Genomic DNA, 18,053 nt, shown 5'->3' with positions numbered 1-18,053 from the left:
AGTTTGGACGAAATTTGGAGGCAGGAGAATGCTCACCAATTTGCAATGCCGGCGACGCGGCTGCACTAAGATTTCTCCAGGACGACCTCTACGAGCGATATATTCAAATAAAAAAATAATTTTTTTTATGTTTAAGCATGTACTAATAAATGCATCAAAGTTTTATAATGATCCGCTGTATAGTTTCTCCAAAAACAATTCGTAAAATATACCTTATTTTCAGCGTTCTAAAGCAGGCTCCCCCCTTAAGGCGAAACCAATTTTTAAGCATGACAGAATGATGTCAATCGGGATTTAGCTATTAATAGATCGCGTTCATTAAAATCCGTGGCGCGTACTCGCTCGTGCGTGCTTAATAAATCTCGCAGCTATAGTGTGCAGCGCGAGCGGGTCACGATTCAGGCAAATAAATAGGCATGAAATTGACATCGCGCCGGTCGATTAGATCCGATGTCAGGTTAATCAGTTTCCGAGCCGATCCCAAGCTGGATATCGTGTGCTCCATTAAGACGCGAGAGGCTCTGTAATTACGCTCCGCTGCAGATTGCAGCGTGTCAGCATGATGCTCGTATGAATGAAGCTGATGAATAGCGTACGGCGTTAACGGTCTGTCTTTTAATCGGTTAAAGAGATTACATTCGTATCGCTCGCTACTGGCAAAGAAAAAGAGTTCAATGAAGATAATTGTGGTATTGATCACTTGTTGGCAGTAATTACTATGGACAATTAGACGATAATTCTTTCAGTTCGCATAGCTATCAATTAAATACCGAGAGAAAGAGAGAGGGAAAGTGAGAGGAGTGTACCACTCACACATAGTTAAGATAACATTATCCTAACTTCATTAGATAATTCGAAATACATTAGCAACACAATAAGAAGACAGAATGCAGTATTTCAACTGCAGCGAGGGATGCATACATGTCTACGTTTGCACTTCAGTTCTCCTTTTTTCACACTATAAGATTTTACATTAAAAACATTTATTTCTTTCTGCATCAAATCGCATGTGCCATGATGCAATACAAAAACATTTAACTGCATTAATCATTGATCAATCATGAATGATCTGAGCCTGCTGTGAAAGAACCGACATCCAGAGCGACCGCACCGGCAGTCGACCTGCCGGCCGGCATCGCACCTAGACCGGATAGCCGAGGGCCAGGAGAAAGAAGCAGGATGAAGGGAATTGATCGGACGAAGGAGTAGGAGAACGCCAGGAGGACAAGAGTCACGGGTTCCCCGGAGGGGGATAATCGCGTCGCCGTCGTCGTCGTCATCGTCGGGTGGGAACGGCGGTACAAAGTGGAGCAACGGAGGAGGCCTCGACAGGCTGGTTACTACCAGTATCGAACCGGCGGCCGTCGCGCACGGCACCGCGTACATTCCGTATTCGTGCATTCCATGCATGCGCTCTGTATATATATTATACAGTCTGTTGTACAGTACCGGCTCGCGCGCGCGCGTTTTCCTCCGACGCAAACTGTACGTGGGTGCTGGCAGAGACGTCTGCTTCTCTCCGAAGGGTTGTATCTCGCACGCCACGTTTAATAAGGACGAGTCGGCGCAACCGTCATTAGTCCTGCGCGCTGATACTCATCGAAACGGGCCGCCGCCGGGCGACGTAGAAACGGTAACGCGGCATATGCAGCTTGGTGTATGGGGTGTGGTGTCGGGGGAACAGGTGTCGACGTAACGGAGTCCTCGGACGTGAAATTAAGACGGAGGAAAAGGGAGAAACGGGGCTGTCGCGCGAACTCGATGAGCGGAACGTGTTGGCTGATGATGCCTAGATAGGGACGATGAGCTAGGACTGTTCCTCGAGTATGTCACGGGCAACCCCGCCTAGAGGGAGTCCTACTCCGCCGAGGGTGGACAGCCCCGGTGGCAGTCCGAGGACGCCACGTGGTGACCGGCTGCGGGACCGGGTGAGCTTCTTCGAGCAAGTCTGGTCTACCGGACGCAGTCCCAGTGCCGAGGACCTTCTAGCTAACGCGGATGCACGCAGATCATCCTTCCGGTCGCCGACGCACCGGCGATCGTCCTCCAGGGCGAGTGACTCCTCGTTCGAGGAGAGCTTCGAGCGACTGGTGGAGGAGGGTGAGCTGAATGGCGCCAAGGTCGTGAAGTTCGAGAAGATCACCGTGAGGAAAAGCGTGCGAGAAATCAGTAGCAACAGCGACACCGTCCTCGCCCAGCAACGCACCTTGACGGAGTCCAGCAGGACTCCCAGCGAGGAGCACGCCCTCGAGGATTCGGCCTATCAAAGTCACAGCCACGGTGTGCACAGCCACGGTAGCAAGTCCAGCTCGGCCACGTCGTTCACGAGGTTTCCCTCGGAGGAGAGTCTGTCACAGAGGAGATGCAGCAGCCCTCGGGCTCAACAACTGGGTCCGGATGATCGGCCACCCTCGGAATGGTATGCCGAGTACCGCAATCAGAGCTTCCAGAATGTCGCCGCGAGGATCGACTACGTGCGCAGCAGGAGCGAGTACGACGCACACATCGCCGAGATCAAAGGTACAGCTGTCACTTGATTTGATGATCAAGAATCTCTGAGGTGCTGCTGAACTCTCCATCTGTTGTCCATCTACGTCCGTCCACGTTTGTACGGCCAGGATCAACCGGCGAGATTCCCTCGATAATCTCTCAATTCTCATGATACCTGCGCCAGGCACCTCTGATAAGTAAGGATAAGTGGACATTCTGCGAATGGCTGCTGTTAGGTTGCTGCAAAACATTCCAGTTGCGGATATCGATTATCTCTGCAACATCTTCTGTGCCTGATCAGGAAGGGATCGTTAGTATATCTGGAATTATGAGGCACGGGATCGATCAGCAACGATATCTTCCTCTCAGGAGAAAGTATAGGAGGCACCGAAATAAATTTTGTTTCAACTCATTCCTTTAAATGAGAAAATCTTTTTGATTCTACCAACAATCGACACGAAATCTACGAGACGATAATTATTTCTGGGACTATCGCGTAGCTTTCCACGTGCGTAACATTGCCATTCGTATTGATTTAACGACGAGTTGCGTATATGAAGCGTAATGCGCGTCGTAATGCGTGCTCATATAACAGTTAACGATGACGCTCGCACGACCGTCGGTTCAAGGTTGCCCGTTCATCTTGGTCCATCGTGACGTCTCATCCATTCTCCTATTCCTAAAACGCTTTAAAGAGAAATCCGAGGAAGCATCCAACGGTCGCAACATCACGAGACATTCAAGTACTCTCAATTATAAACGCACACCCAAAATTCAAGATCGCACAGGCACGTTTAATGCTAAATGCGCCCGTTGAAGGTGTGATTCAACATGATTCTCATACGTTCATTACTTCTCGCGCACGCGGCGGCGAGACACCAAAACGAGGGGGATTCTGTCGTCACATTGACTGTTGCCGGTGACAAATTAATCAAGCGAGCCAAATTTCGCGAAACGGACTCATTAACGAAGAGACACATCGCGCCCACGCATGCAGCGAAAGGTTGTCCAGCTCTTTAATCACGGAAAACGAGGATTTCTGCGAGCGCTCTCGCATGCCGCAACTTCTGCATTTAGCCTGACAAGCCACGTGCGCGTAACGTGCTCCGTAACATGCGAGCTTACCTCATCACTCGTGAAACGGCAATTATCAAGTAATTAAGAAACAATTTCGCGCGTGCAAATATAGAGCCCGCGAGGCTAATGGAGAGTGATACGACCGCACTAATGAATTTCGATTTTAAATAGCGGATGTTCCACTAGTAACGCGATCCTCGACTTAATCCCGGAAACCGTGATTCCGCGCCGACGAAGTTTGTATTTCAGATTGATGCTACGAGATCTGATGTCAAAATTGTAAAAGTTCAATTAATTGAGGCTCTAGATCTATGCTGATCCAAGATAAGCCGATTCTACATCCGTTTCAAGCTTGCTCGCAAGTTTCCATTTTTACGAATTTGTTCTATCAATTCTACATTTCCACACGTACGTTATAAATTTCGCTTTCATCACGAAGATACTCATTAATCTTATTTACGGTATCATGTGACGATCGATGAACGTTCGACACGCCAGGTTTTGTATTAAATGCTACGATAAGACAGCACCTTTCCATAAAGAGTTACAAATATCTATTCGCATGTCTGATAAATCGCCGGTGAGTTATCGTGCGATGAATGTCAAGGCCGTGCGCAGCTATCTCTCCTCTCAGGGCTACCTTTTTGATTGGTTCACGGAGTCGTTAAAACCGCTCTACTGGTCAACGCGAAGTAGGTCAGTGGTTGGTGATCAGACGTGGCTGGATCAGATTGTCGGGCAAAAGGCTTCCTTGCCGTAATGATGTAACATATCCCACATACACTTCAAATAATGAGAACAATCTTGTGCAGTCGGCCGAACTCTGCCTTTTACCGAAGGTTGCTTCGAGAACTCCAACGGCACGTGTAACGTTCACGTGTGTGTCTGTGTTATTACATCGATATCCTAGCGTTTAACAAATGTCTTCGGAGTTTTATGCGTGGCACAGTGGAATTATACTAAAACTTTAATAACTTCCTCTTTTTTATTCCCTCCTGGCAGTTAAAATTTATCGGCTGTGTTAGCTTTTATGGCAATGTTTACGGGGTCATTAATTTAAAAGAACAGGATTTCACCAGAACGTCTGGCGTTTAGGAAGCTATCGTGGTTGCGAATGGTCAAAAACGAAGCTTGGAAGCAGGCATTCATGCCTGAGATGAAAGATTACCACAATTACAATTATTTAATTATATTGGGTTGGCCAAAAAGTAATTGCGTTTTTTTCCAACAGATGGACATACATGTCTTGAAATGTAACTAACTTCATTCTAAACCGCAAATTCATTATGTAGGTTAACAACTCACGGTTCAAGCTTGTTTTAGAAAAAGAAAGTACACGATTTCGTTAACAATTGTTTCTTTGCCGTCGATTTCAAAATTGAAAATCAAAAAGAACATTTTCCTCATATTTTGTTTTATTACTTCCGAAAAGGGAAAAACGCTGTGCAAGCTCATAAAAAGTTATCTGATGTATATGGCGAAGATGCTTTAAAACTGCGGCAGTGTCAAAATTCGTTTACTAAATTTCGATCTGCAGATTTTAATGTGAAAGATGCACCACGCTCAGGAAGTCCAATCGAAATTGATGATGACAAAATAAAGGCACTGATCGATTCGAATCGGCGTTTAACGACACGAGAGATTGCTGAGAATCTTAACATATCGAAATCGAGTGTTGAAAACCATTTAAAACGACTTGGATACATTAGTAAGCTCGATATTTCGGTACCACATGAGCTCAAAGAAATTCATCTCACTAAGCGTACTGACATCTGCGATTCTCTTTTGAAACGTGAGGAAAATGATCCATTTTTGAAACGTATGATAACAGGCGACGAAAAATGGATCGTCTACAACAACGTCAAACGAAAAAGATCGTGGAGCAAGCGTGATGAACCTGCTGAAAGCACTTGAAAAGCAGATATTCATCAAAGAAAGATTATGCTGTCAGTCTGGTGGGACTTTAAAGGCATTGTGTATTTTGAGCTGCTTGCAAGGAATCAAACCATTAATTCAGACGTATACTGTCGTCAACTGGATAAATTAAATGATGCCATCAAACAGAAACGTCGAGAATTGGTGAATCGCAAAGGTGTTGTGTTTCACCATGATAACGCTAGACCACGTACAAGTTTGGTCACTCGTGAAAAATTGTTGCAGCTTGGATGGGATGTGTTACCATGATGTTACCACATCCACCATATTCGCCAGACCTGGCACCATCAGATTACCATTTGTTTCGTTCTTTGCAAAACGCCTTGAATGGTAAAACCTTGACTGCTGATGAGGATATCAAATCGTTCTTGGAATTGTTTTTTGCTGAAAAAGATAAGAACTTTTTTGAGCGCGGAATCTTGAAGTTGCCTGAAAAATGGCAAAAGATAATCAAACAAAATGGACAATATATTGTTTAATAAAGTTTTTGTTTCCCATGAAAAATTCGCCTTTTATTTATATAAAAAAAAACGCAATTACTTTTTGGCCAACCCAATATAATCATTATTATATAATTACATAATTTCGTGACCGACTGTCAAGAAAGACCGGTAGGAATAATTCATGTTCACGATTACGATCGGCGTCTTGAACGTATTAATAAATCGATTTTGATGAGGAATCCAGCGATATAAAACGCTGACGTAAGAAAAAAAATAGCAAATCGTAGGAATCGTCCGACTGTTTCTTTCCAGTTTCATCTTTTTCATAATTCATCCCGTCTCGTCCAAGGAGACCTTGTCCTACTTTACTGATTTCCCTTTTCTCCTCTCCTATGGAAACCAGACATCTCAAACGCTGCTACTCTGCGTGGTCTTCTAGTATTGTCCGATAATCACATAATCGCGAAATTATCTCACGACGCGCCTTCTTATGCAATAATGAGAATTACACGAAGTGAATCTTTTCTACGTCCAAGTTCATTGTTTCCTATATTACTAGTTTCAACTGATTACCATAAAAATAAATTTGCGCTTTGTTATGATATGTTTACCAAATTGAATAAATTGTTCCAAGAGTCTCTTGAAGCTCTTTCTCAAGAGACGTGTTCAGAGACGTGTGAGCCGCTGCTTCTGTTTTCTTATTCTTTTGTAATGTAACGAAGTCTCGCAGTTGATTGTATCTTTGTTGCGTACATGTGTTCACGCACCTTCAATGTTAAATACAAAAAACGAGTTTTTTTCGAACGGGTCAGATGTTATTTCTTATTCAAATATTATCCTTCGATATCGATACATCTCGATCGCAGTAATTGGATAAGTTATTACGTGAAATTTAATAGAAAAAACATAAACAAAGCTGTGTGTCAGTCCGATGTTTACGCGGATGACAATTTTCAAGACCGATAATAATTGTGATTATCTTATCTGAAACTCCTGCATGCTCTCGGAACGCGCTCGTTTTGCAAAATAACGTTCTCGCTCGTTTAAACCGGTATTTATTTTGGATGTGGTGAACGCAAACGCGCAACAAACATTATGCAAAGTGCATTTCACGCGATGCAATTTTAGATGTTTCGTATGCAAGAGAGAACGTGCGCGCGCGCTTGGTGACTTTTTTGCGCGTACCACACTTGGTCCGTCGGACTAAAATTAGAGATGTCGTAAGCATAAATACCTTGCAAATAATCAAAAATTTTTAACAACGTGTAGTTGTCTCTCTATGAAACTATAATACTTTCAGACTTCGAAACGTGCTGGGAAGTGTCGGAAAAATTATATTTATCAATGACTCACTTTATTCGTAGCGAGAGCTTTCTTCAAGAAGTGCTGATCATTGACAGCTGAGTATTGTCGCTCTCGGCATTCCCGAGTCTTTTCTCTGCAAATTTTGTATTTTTAGAAACGCAATTAACGTAACGCAGCTCCGAAGGACTCTCGAAAATGGCGTGATCGAGCACATCGCAGGCACACCGCTTGTGTTTGCTGGTGGAACAATTTCCCGTAACCATGACACTCGTGATGCATGATAATGAGAACGCGTGGGAATATCCTGCCTTCCTTTTCAATGTTACCGTAACGCTGCACCATAACGCGATGTGATCTTGGAAGTTTCGCCCATGCTCACGATCAAATTCTCGCTCTCTCTCTCTCTCTCTCTCTCTCTCTCTCTCTCTCTCTTTCACTCTCAATCTCTCGCTCTCTCGCGAATAAAGCGAAGATAAAAGAACGAGAGTAATTTCTTACAAATTTCCCAGGCGTATCGCGGAGGTTCAATAGGTCAGTGTTTCACATCTAGCGATGTCGCTATCGCGTATCGCTATGTTCTATAAATTCTCTCCATAAAATGCGTCATCGCTCATTTTTATAATAAATATTTGCAGTGTGCGAGAATGCAGAATAGTTAACGATCTTTTGGTCATCTTCACGAGATATGTAAACACTGTCGATCTATCATGATAATCCACTGAAATTATTTTTATAACGCTATTTCTAGCTTCCTTGTGTCCTCGTATGTGTGCACATGTATGTGGGTCGCCTTCAATCACCTCGTTCCTTATCTTTGCATGTGCGTACGAGTTTGAGAATATATGTCCTCATTAATCTTATCAAGACGAGCATGAATCGTGGAACGCAGTACCGCAGTTGAGCGAGAGCTTTTCTAATATTTTAATTCTTCAATTTGTTTAATTAAAAATCCGTGTGAAAGAGAAATTCGCGACAAAGTAACAACCGTGTCGAGATGAGATCATGGATGAGATTCGATGAAAAGGAGCACTGTCCCAGCGCAACGGTGCAGATGCCTCTTGGTGACATCAAACGCCGTTTTATTTCGGGATCGTGGATTTTTGCTTCCAAGAATCATCGCAACACCGTTTCGTAAAACGCCACTCAGGACGAATCTCCCGGTACAAATTGGGTATATCAAAAACAGGGTTCACGGAACCTCTCAAATGACACCGATTATAATTAAGATGAAGGCTACTTCTTCAGGCGACAATAAATAAAATAAATACGTGTCACCGAGAATAGATGACAAGTCAAAACGTACGTGCAAAACGCCAAGCGTTAATTTTTCTCACTTTGTACAGCAGTTGAATTTAAAAGCGCTTCCGTGCTACAGCAGGAGCGCAATTCGTCGATGGGTTTTCCCCGTCCGTCGATTTGCATAATTGATTTCTTTTCTGGAGCCAGATCGTATTAAAGATAAAGAATAAGCCGGCATATGGCGTAAATAATTTATGTGATACTTTTTGTTTGCCTTCCGCTCGTGCAGCTCACATGTGCCGGCTGCACATTCATTATCGCGCGTATGCCTCGCGGTATATAACGTATACGCAGGCCATAGCTGGAGGGGCAGGTGGTAAAAGTGACGACAGATTTAAAAATAAAACGACGCTAATGTGTTTCGCCAACGCCAGCGCAATCCTTGTATCGATTTCGACGATTTGCACATAGGAGACCACGAAAAACTGCTTCCAGCAGCCTTCTATGCCTCAAGACATCATCCACGCATTTAAATAATTATTCATGCACCTCTTGAAAAATTTACGTATCCCGATCTCAAGGATTATAGCTCCTTAATTTCGTCAGAATAAACAGAACGCGATGCGAGAATTTTATTTCTTTTTCTTTTTCGTTTTATCACAGCGCAGAGATCGCGATCTACTTTGTCGTCTTCTCTTTCAGACGAGCAGGAACGTGTGCAGAAGAAGACCTTCATAAACTGGATCAACTCGCATCTGTCGAAAGTGAGTATGCCTAGAAACATCTCATCATGTTCGGCAACGGCCGATGAAATAATTTTGCACGAGTGCGCGACAAATCGCGTCGTGACACCGCGCTTTGTTACGCCGGCAGGTGCCCGATAACGATAATGCGATACGAGAAGTCTCGACGGCTGGCTCCGGTTTCTCTGCATTTTTCTTTTTCACGTGGTTACGTAACAGTCTCGACCCTTACGTGACGCGTAATAAAACGCGGACGATATCGTGTCATGCCACCGAAACTTGAACGGCCGCTGATCTAGCTCGTGCCTGGCTCTCGAGTTTCGATGCTCCCCTTACTTCCGGATCCTTCAGAACTTGGCTCGATCATGGAACCTCCACTCGTCGTGACATGCATGCATCGAAAGCAGTAAAGTCGTTAAGTCTTGCTGCATCGAATACCGGCGAAGGCACAGGAATAATAAGGGGCGAATCTATATTTTCCTCAAACAAAGAAAACAGGTCGACGTGAATACGCACGGCCCATCTCAAACATTGAACCGAGAAGCGAGAAACATGTAAATCCTCACGTGAACTGTCTCAAAGACTTTGGAAAATCATGAGCAAGATAAATTTAAAGTCGAATTTAATATTACATATAAATCGAAATGTAATTAATTCGAATTTTAAAGCCCTGAACTGTTTTTATTATTATTATTATTTTTTCTATCAGCAGGCTCTCTCTTTCTCTCTCATATTTATATCGAACTTTTATTGCTGCATTAGTATACGAATTATCGGACTTACTCCATTGATTCTTTTACCAGAGAGTCTCGCCGCTCCGTATCGATGATCTAATCGAGGACCTGAAGGATGGCACGCGCCTCCTTGCGCTACTCGAAGTTCTTTCGGGGGAGAAACTGGTAATGAGATATTTACGCTGTCAAGCTGAAACGAGTACTGTTCGAACAAGTCGTTTCCTAAATTGCGTGTAATCTTTCAGCCGGTGGAGCGAGGTCGTAACTTAAAGAGACCGCATTTCCTCAGTAACGCCAATACCGCGCTACAATTTTTACAGAGCAAAAAAGTGAGTATCTTCTATACTACTAGCAGGTTTTCCCCTGAGAAATTGATGGTTAATTCCTGCTCTATAACTTTCGCAGATCAAATTAGTGAATATAAATTCATCCGATTTGGTCGATGGACGACCGCCTGTAGTGTTGGGCCTAATATGGACTATCATTCTGTATTTCCAGGTAACTACTGTCACGTTTTCAGATATTTCAGTTTGTACGTAAATGATAATTATGCAAAAGAGCACCATTATGTACCCTAGAATGCGGTAGCTGCTTAAATATAGCGCTCGTATCACGTAACAAAGAGTACTTTAACAAATAGGCAGCAGCATCACATTTTTCTAACACAACGAGGATTAATTTATACAGCGTTTCACGTCTGCTCAAAATTCGAAGGCGCTGAGCTCACGCGGCTCACGTGTTATCTCGTCTCGAGATTTGATAAAGGAAAAGCTAATGTTCTGATCGTGATAGGAATAAGTTCAAATGCCAATTCTAATCGGCGAAGATCGGTATCGTCTTGCTTTGCGAGTCGTGATCGCACGTAAAATTAATTCTCGGGAGTAAAATCAATTATATCACTCTGCTAACCGTATGTATTCCAATGAACAAGCTACGATCGAAGGATCGCAAGCGGGTGAGTAGCGACAGTAGCAAAAAGATCGTGAACCGTGCAGCGAATGATCTCGATCGCTCTAAGAGAACGAGCAAAGTGCACTTGCATGTTGCGCATTCCGTTATTACGCACGTTATATCGAAATTCTAGCTCTACATACGATAAAAACGTCCCAGGATCGCGCTCGATCTTGACTGATCATTTTTCTTAGATCGAGGAGAACACAAGAGCCCTCGAGTATCTTGGTCATACTTGGGGCAGCCAGAGCAGCCTCGAAAGCCTCGGCACTCAGGGTTCGGCGGCGAGCGAAAGAAAACGCATCAGCAGCGAAAAGTGGAAACAAGGGGCACGGAAAACTCTGCTGCAATGGGTCACCAATGCTCTGCCCAAGTGAGTGTCTCGTCGCGTCGCATTTTGCACGGTAGGTCCAATCGGAATTGTTCGTAACGTTTGTTATATTACCCAGGGATGTTGGCATTCAAGTCCGAGACTTCGGCGAAAGCTGGAGAGACGGAAATGCCTTCTTAGCCATCATCGACGCCATCAAAGCAAACCTGGTGAACATAGCAGCTATGAGAGAAGCATCGAACAAAGCTCGGTTGGAGACAGCCTTCCAGGTGGCCGAGGTTGAATTGGGCATCGCACGGCTGTTGGATCCTGAGGACGTAGACGTGCCGCAGCCTGACGAGAAATCGATCATGACATACGTCGCCCAGTTTTTGCACAAGTATCCGGAACCGGGAAACACGGCTCCCGATTCTTTCGCGGCTGTACAAGAGGAATATGACGCTCTTCTTAAGTGGTTAAACGCGAGAGTCAGGCATCTTGAACAACTTGACAGAGCCAACGCGTATCCGCCAAGCTACCCAGTAATTTTATAATCAGACGCTAATCTTTAATAGATTTTACAAATTTGATGAAGCTTTTAATATTATTATTTGGATTACTGGAAAAATGGATGTAGAAATTCTTCTAATTAATTATATTATGACAGGTTTTTATTTTTTATCATTTTATTATATGATATAATTTCTCTTTCAGGAATATATGCTATTTAGAGCGGAGACTGATGAGAAATCAATTATATACAAGAAAATGCAAAGTTTGGTCGATACACCCAGCATGATAAGTATCACACGGGATTCTTGGAGACACATACAAATGTTGTGGCAGAAAATGGAACTCTTTGTAAGTCTTCCAGCAAGGATAAATGAACGAAGAGAAACTTTGTGCCGTTATAAGAAATTTTTTACAGGAAATATCATTTTCTTCTAGATGCTGCATTGGCTTTGGTTGTTGGACTCGATGTTACCAGGTGAATTGGGAGAAGTTGGCAGATGGTTGGCGAGAGCCGAAGCTCTCCTATACTCGGACAATGATATACCAGAGGAGATGACAGAAGGAACAGCGAATATAATTTCGAACAAGTTAGAAGATCATAAGAAATTCTTCCTCGACCTGCCGGCGATGATGGAGAAGTTTCAGCAGGCCAGAAATTCTCCATTGGCGCGGCAGGTCCAGTCCGAACAATTGGAGAACGTGTCCGCGCGCTTCAACAGCTTGCCAAGTCGCGCTGCTAAGAGGAGAATAAAACTAAAGTTCCTAGAGCACAAATGCTGCTTGGTCGCTTTCCTATACCTCGTCGAGACCAAGCTGAAGGGCTGGAATGTCAAATACGGTACGGAGGAGAAGGTGCATCAGATGCTAGAACAGTATCGCAACTTTGTTTCGCGAAACAGGATATTCCAGGAATTTCAGAAGGCGTATTTGGACATGCAGCAAGTTGCCGAGGAATACAAGCGCGATGGTGATATCGGTGAGTCAAAGTATCAAAATCAATTCAAAATAACAAGCTTGTCAAATTACAAAACCTTCTTATACATTTATGTTTCTTAGATCGAGAAGAGAGCATCAATATCGATCGCTTTATGCGTGAAACTGCAGAAAAGTGGAAAAGCGTGTCGATGGATCTGCGTTGCGCCCAGAGTATGCTTGAGGAAGTAGTTGCTTACTGGCGTCGTTGGACCATCGTTTCGGACGAGTTCGAGGCATGGTTACTTCGCGCCGAACCCATTCTGAATCTCTCAGAAGACGAAAGAATGGAGTTCTTCCAGGATATTAGCGTATGGAAAGACAAACACCAACAACTATCGGACACCGTGAGCTTCCTGATCGCCACGTCTGATGAATCCGTCGCGTTTCGCTTGAAAGAGCGTTACGCGAATCTGACGGCAAGGTGGGAACAACTCTTCCAAGAGGCCAAGCAGTATATGCACGCGGGCGATCTTATCCGAATGAGAAAAGACTACAAAACAGGAGTAGAAACCCTACAAAATTGGCTGAGAAATGCCGAGGCTGCGTTATCAACCACCGGGCTGAGCTCGACGGAGCGTATCAAGGCCTACGGAGAGAAACTGCAAATTCTTCATAACGAGGTCGAAGGCATCGAAGATCTCTTCAAGAACATCAGCAAGAAGTTTCAGACTCTCATTCAAGATTTGTCGCGCGACGAAGTCGATAAGATGATGAACACTCTGAAGAAGGAGAAGGAAACGCTTGTTAAGATGCGTGCCTTGATACCCATGCAGCTGCATCTGTACCATCAACTACTTGTGCAACAGGAGTCTCTGGAAGCAGGACAGAAGGAAATATCCGCCTGGTTGGACGAAGCGGAAAATTTCTTGGCCAGCATCAATCTCGCCGGCGGCAGGGACGCTGCTCTGGCCCAGTTGGATCGCCACAAAGCCTTCTTCTCGAGAACGCTCTACTATAAGTCCATGCTGGAGTCCAAAAACAAGGTATTCGCCAGCATCGTCAAGGCTGTGGACAGTCGTGCCGATGTGGAGACAGCCGAGGGTGGTGCTACTCTGAGAGAACTGAATGATCGATTTGTCAGAGTCTCTCAGGCGGCGCAAGTCTGGGAACAACGTCTGCAGGAGTCAGTACGACGCTGGACGAAATTCAAGGAGTGCGAGCGACAAATCTCCGAGTGGCTGACAGTCGCGGAGGCGATGATCAATGACAAGCATATTGACAACCGCCAATCTGTCGAGTACCACAAGAACTTCTTCGGCAAGGTAAACGAGAAATGGATACAGGATCTTGTAAAGGCGGGACAAGATCTCCGAAACGCGTTGCCAGCCGATCAGCAACTCCCGATCACCAACACGGTAGAAGCTCTTCAGAATCGTTGGAGGGAAGTTCTCACTTTTGCGCCGCTTCACCTGATGAGACTCGAGTTTCGCCTGGACGAGGCCAGTTTCCTGCAATACCTCAAAGAGATCGAGGTGGAGATCAGTTCTGAGCAGCAGGCGCTCATCAACAACGACGATGTCGATGGTATTCAGCAGCGTAACAGGGAATTCTTCGTAAATCGCGGTACTGTTCTCGAAGTTGAGCGCTGCTTGCAGACCCTGAAGAAGATCAGCGATGCTTACAACAAGCTTAAGCCGAGGGACAGCAGTCTGGCTGACGCCGCACAAAATGCCGAACGCTTGTGGGAAGAGACCGCTCAGAAAGTGGAAACCTTGAGAGCACAATTGCGCGAAGTTCCGCAACAATGGGCAGCTTACAGACAAAAGTTAATATTTATCTTTATTTCAAAGTTTCAGATCAATTTTCTTTTTTTCAAACACATTGTGCATTTGATTCCAGATTTGATGAGATGGTGCATTGGATGGATCATGTTGACAGTACTCTGAGAACTATCTTACGCGAGGTCAATACCTTGGAAGAGTTCGAGAAGGAAAAGACCATATTTCAGGTAAATGTTAATCGATTTCACGCAGAATTTCCCTGTCACGTCATTAATTATATTTAAATATTAGTCATATTTAAATACTTTGCTTCACTTTCCTTTTTGCATTTCCGCCGGATAGCTCCAGACCTTAACGGTAAATATATCGGCACCCACATTTCTCTTATATACAGGGTGAGGCACCTAAAACAGGCCACCTGAATATCTCGGCTGTTATTGGTGATAGAAAAAAATGTGTCAGACCAAACTTGCATGGTTTCGAGGGACACATAATTTGTTCTAAATAGTTTTTTATTAGGTGGACGCGTAGAGGTCATATGAAGGTCAATTTTGTTTTTTTAAATGGTATGATATGTTTTTTTACGTACCATCTAGTAGAGCGTTTGAAGATGCGCACATTGATCTACGGGTCAAAATCATTCAAGGTCACTGAAGGCTAAAATTTCTAAGTGCTAGAACTTTTTCATTTCTGAGTTTACGGTATTTTCAATAGCAGAGAACTCTAGGCAATATAAAAAATAAGGATATCATCAACTCAGAACTCCTCTGAGAAGAAAAAAATTTTTAACTCGAGAACTTTTTCATTTCTGAATTTACGGTATTTTCAATAGCAGAGAACTATAGGCAATATAAAAAATAATGATATCATCAACGCAGAACTCCTCTGAGAAGAAAAAATTTTAAACTCGAGAACTTTTTTATTTCTGAATTTACGGTATTTTCAATAGCAGAGAACTCTAGGTAATATAAAAAATAATGATAACAACAACTCAGAACTTCGCGGAAAAAGAAAAAATTTCTAACGGCTAGAAAAAATTTTAAACTCGAGAACTTTTTCATTTCTGAGTTTACAGTATTTTTAATAGCAGAGAACTCTAGGCAATATAAAGTAAATTAGTTTCCCTTGCAGTTGGCCTTCAGTGACCTTGAATGATTTTGACCCGTAGACCAATGTGCGCATCTTCAAACGCTTTACTAGATAATACGTAAAAAAACATATCATACCATTTAAAAAAACGAAGTTGACCTTCATATGACCTCTACGCGTCCACCTAATAAAAAACTATTTAGAACAAATTATGTGTCCCTCGAAACCATGCAAGTTTGGTCTGACACATTTTTTTCTATCACCAATAACAGTCGAGATATTCAGGTGGCCTGTTTTAGGTGTCTCACCCTGTATAATATTATTATACAGGGTGTTTCCTAAGTAAGTAGACAAACTTAAGGAGGATATTCCTTGGCTTATTTTAAGAAGAAAAGGTCATATAAACATATGTCCTAAACTGCTTTGTTTTCCAAAGAAAGTACATCACTGTTTTCGTTCACTTTTCGGATAGCGTGCTTTCGCAGTACGAGTCAACAGCGGTGGGGATGGAGTGGGGATGGTGGCTAATTTCTCGAGAAACGCTATCGTAAATTTCCATAATAACCATCTTTGGTGTGATGAAAACCCACATGCAATATTAGAATCTCACTTTCAGGTTCAATTTGCATTTAATGTATGGGTGGGAATTATTGGTGATTTTTTGATTGGTCCTGTCTTTCTTCCCTTGAGACTTAACGGTGCTTCGTATCTATATTTTCTTGAAGATGAGCTACCTTTGGAAGATATTCCACTCATGCTCAGAAATAGAATGTGGTTTATGCATGATGGCGCTCCACCCCACTTTAGCTTAGCAGTTCGTCAATTTTTGAACAGGAAGTTTGCCAATCGATGGATCGGTCGAGGTACTCAAAGACCAAACCATTTATGGCCTGCAAGATCCCCAGACTTAAATCCAGTAGATTTTTTTCTATGGGGACAGCTTAAAAAATCTTTAGTTTACGCTACACCTATTCAAAATGAAGAAGATCTCAGAAATCGCATAATAGATGGATGTGAAAGAATACGTAACACTCCAGGTATTTTCGAGCGTGTACGTCAATCAATGGAAAGGAGAGTTGAGGCGTGTATCATGGCTGCAGGTGGACATTTTCAGCAGTTACTGTGATGTTATTATTTTTCTTTTTAGTTACTGTTTTCTTTTTCGTTATAATTTTTCTTTTTGGTTACTATTGTTTTTCATTTGTTTCATTTGCAATAACACAAACTGTTCTATAATAAACGAAAAGTGAACGAAAACAGTGATGTACTTTTTTTTGGAAAACAAAGCAGTTTAGGACATATGTTTATATGACCTTTTCTTCTTAAAATAAGCCAAGGAATATCCTCCTTAAGTTTGTCTACTTACTTAGGAAACACCCTGTATATAGTCTGTTTCGCCCGCATCATCATAACTAACATGTACATACTTCAGCTAGACGTGCAAGGATTACAGAATAATCTTGATTGTTCACAGAAAATCTGCCGCGAAGCTGACAGTAAGCGTGAAGAGATGAAGTGGCTGGTACAATCCCTCGACAATCTAACGTTGAATCGTTCAGACCGCGAAGCACTTACGGCGCAACAAAATTTGGAACAACTGATAACGCGTTATAAAAATTTAATACCGACGATTGAAATCACAATGACGAAGACGGATATTTACTCGAAGAGTTACACTTATCGAAAGGAGGTGCGCGAAGTATGCACTTTGTTGCGCAAAGTTCGTGAACAATCCAAAGTCGAAGTCACGCCTGAAATTCCTGAAAAGCTACAAAGCGCGGTTGCTCATCAGGAATCTCGTCTTAATCAACTGGAGCAACAGCGAGCGACTATCGTCAGTATGTTGCAACGTGGCAAAGATCTTCTAAAGGACCAACATGCGCCACCTTTTGTCTCATCAGAAGTGCAGCAGTTGGAAACCAATTGGAACGATACATACGGTCAAAGTATGGAAACACTGAAGTCTCTAAAGGATTCGCAGAAGCTCTGGAACATCTACCAAGACCAGAAGAACGAGATTTTAAGATTAATTGAGCAAGCCGAACGAGAACTGCGACAAATTGAGTCCACGTGTTACTACGACGCCGCTCAAGTGACTTCCGACTTGCAGAAGAAGCAAGAGTTCAATGCGAATTTGAGAAAATCAGCCGAGGAAATGATGAGGAAGCTACGAGAGACGCATAGCAATCTCTCACAGACGCTCGCGCCGCCGAGCACGAAAGAGATTTTGGAAAAGGAAGTGACAGAAACCGAGAAGAAGCTGGAGCACACGCTGAAGGTGGTGCGCGATAAAGTGGTTTATCTTCAAGAACACAGTACCCGATGGAACAAATTTCAATCGAAATTCACGGAACTACGGTCCTGGATTCAGCAAGCCGCGCCACAATCAATTGCCGATATCGAGGATTCCACTGCCTCACCTGAGGAGAGAGTTCGTAAAACGGAGAACTTGCAGAAAGAAATAAAGGAGAAAGTGTCGACTTTAAACGTTCTGGAGGATGAGTCTCGGAAACTCGTGAAAGGTATGT

At 43.3% G+C, this 18,053-nt stretch overlaps 1 protein-coding gene across 11 annotated transcripts in view; it reads left to right on the top strand.

Annotated features, from left to right (window-relative positions):
* Positions 1-1,311: 1,311 nt before the first annotated feature.
* Positions 1,312-18,053, top strand: part of LOC105280521 (nesprin-1) — a 92,841-nt gene continuing 76,099 nt past the window's right edge. For 3 of the 11 annotated variants that reach the window (XM_026974433.1, XM_026974432.1, XM_026974428.1), the window contains exons 1-14: positions 1,321-2,520; positions 9,192-9,253; positions 10,036-10,131; positions 10,212-10,295; positions 10,372-10,464; positions 10,898-10,921; positions 11,112-11,290; positions 11,367-11,769; positions 11,942-12,088; positions 12,176-12,716; positions 12,797-14,480; positions 14,555-14,663; positions 14,779-14,793; positions 17,000-18,047. In XM_026974433.1, coding sequence (XP_026830234.1) covers positions 1,827-2,520; positions 9,192-9,253; positions 10,036-10,131; positions 10,212-10,295; positions 10,372-10,464; positions 10,898-10,921; positions 11,112-11,290; positions 11,367-11,769; positions 11,942-12,088; positions 12,176-12,716; positions 12,797-14,480; positions 14,555-14,663; positions 14,779-14,793; positions 17,000-18,047 — 5,179 coding nt within the window. In that variant the 5' untranslated portion in view covers positions 1,321-1,826. Of the gene's footprint in view, positions 2,521-9,191; positions 9,254-10,035; positions 10,132-10,211; positions 10,296-10,371; positions 10,465-10,897; positions 10,922-11,111; positions 11,291-11,366; positions 11,770-11,941; positions 12,089-12,175; positions 12,717-12,796; positions 14,481-14,554; positions 14,664-14,778; positions 14,794-16,999; positions 18,048-18,053 lie in introns of all 11 variants that reach the window. The other 8 variants (XM_026974434.1, XM_026974431.1, XM_026974437.1 and 5 more) reach the window with 6 other exon arrangements.

Source organism: Ooceraea biroi, chromosome 12 (assembly GCF_003672135.1).
Source record: "Ooceraea biroi isolate clonal line C1 chromosome 12, Obir_v5.4, whole genome shotgun sequence".
Taxonomy (NCBI): Eukaryota; Metazoa; Arthropoda; class Insecta; order Hymenoptera; family Formicidae; genus Ooceraea; species Ooceraea biroi.
Note: the sequence above shows the minus strand (reverse complement) of the source record. Positions and strands in the feature narration are given on the sequence as shown.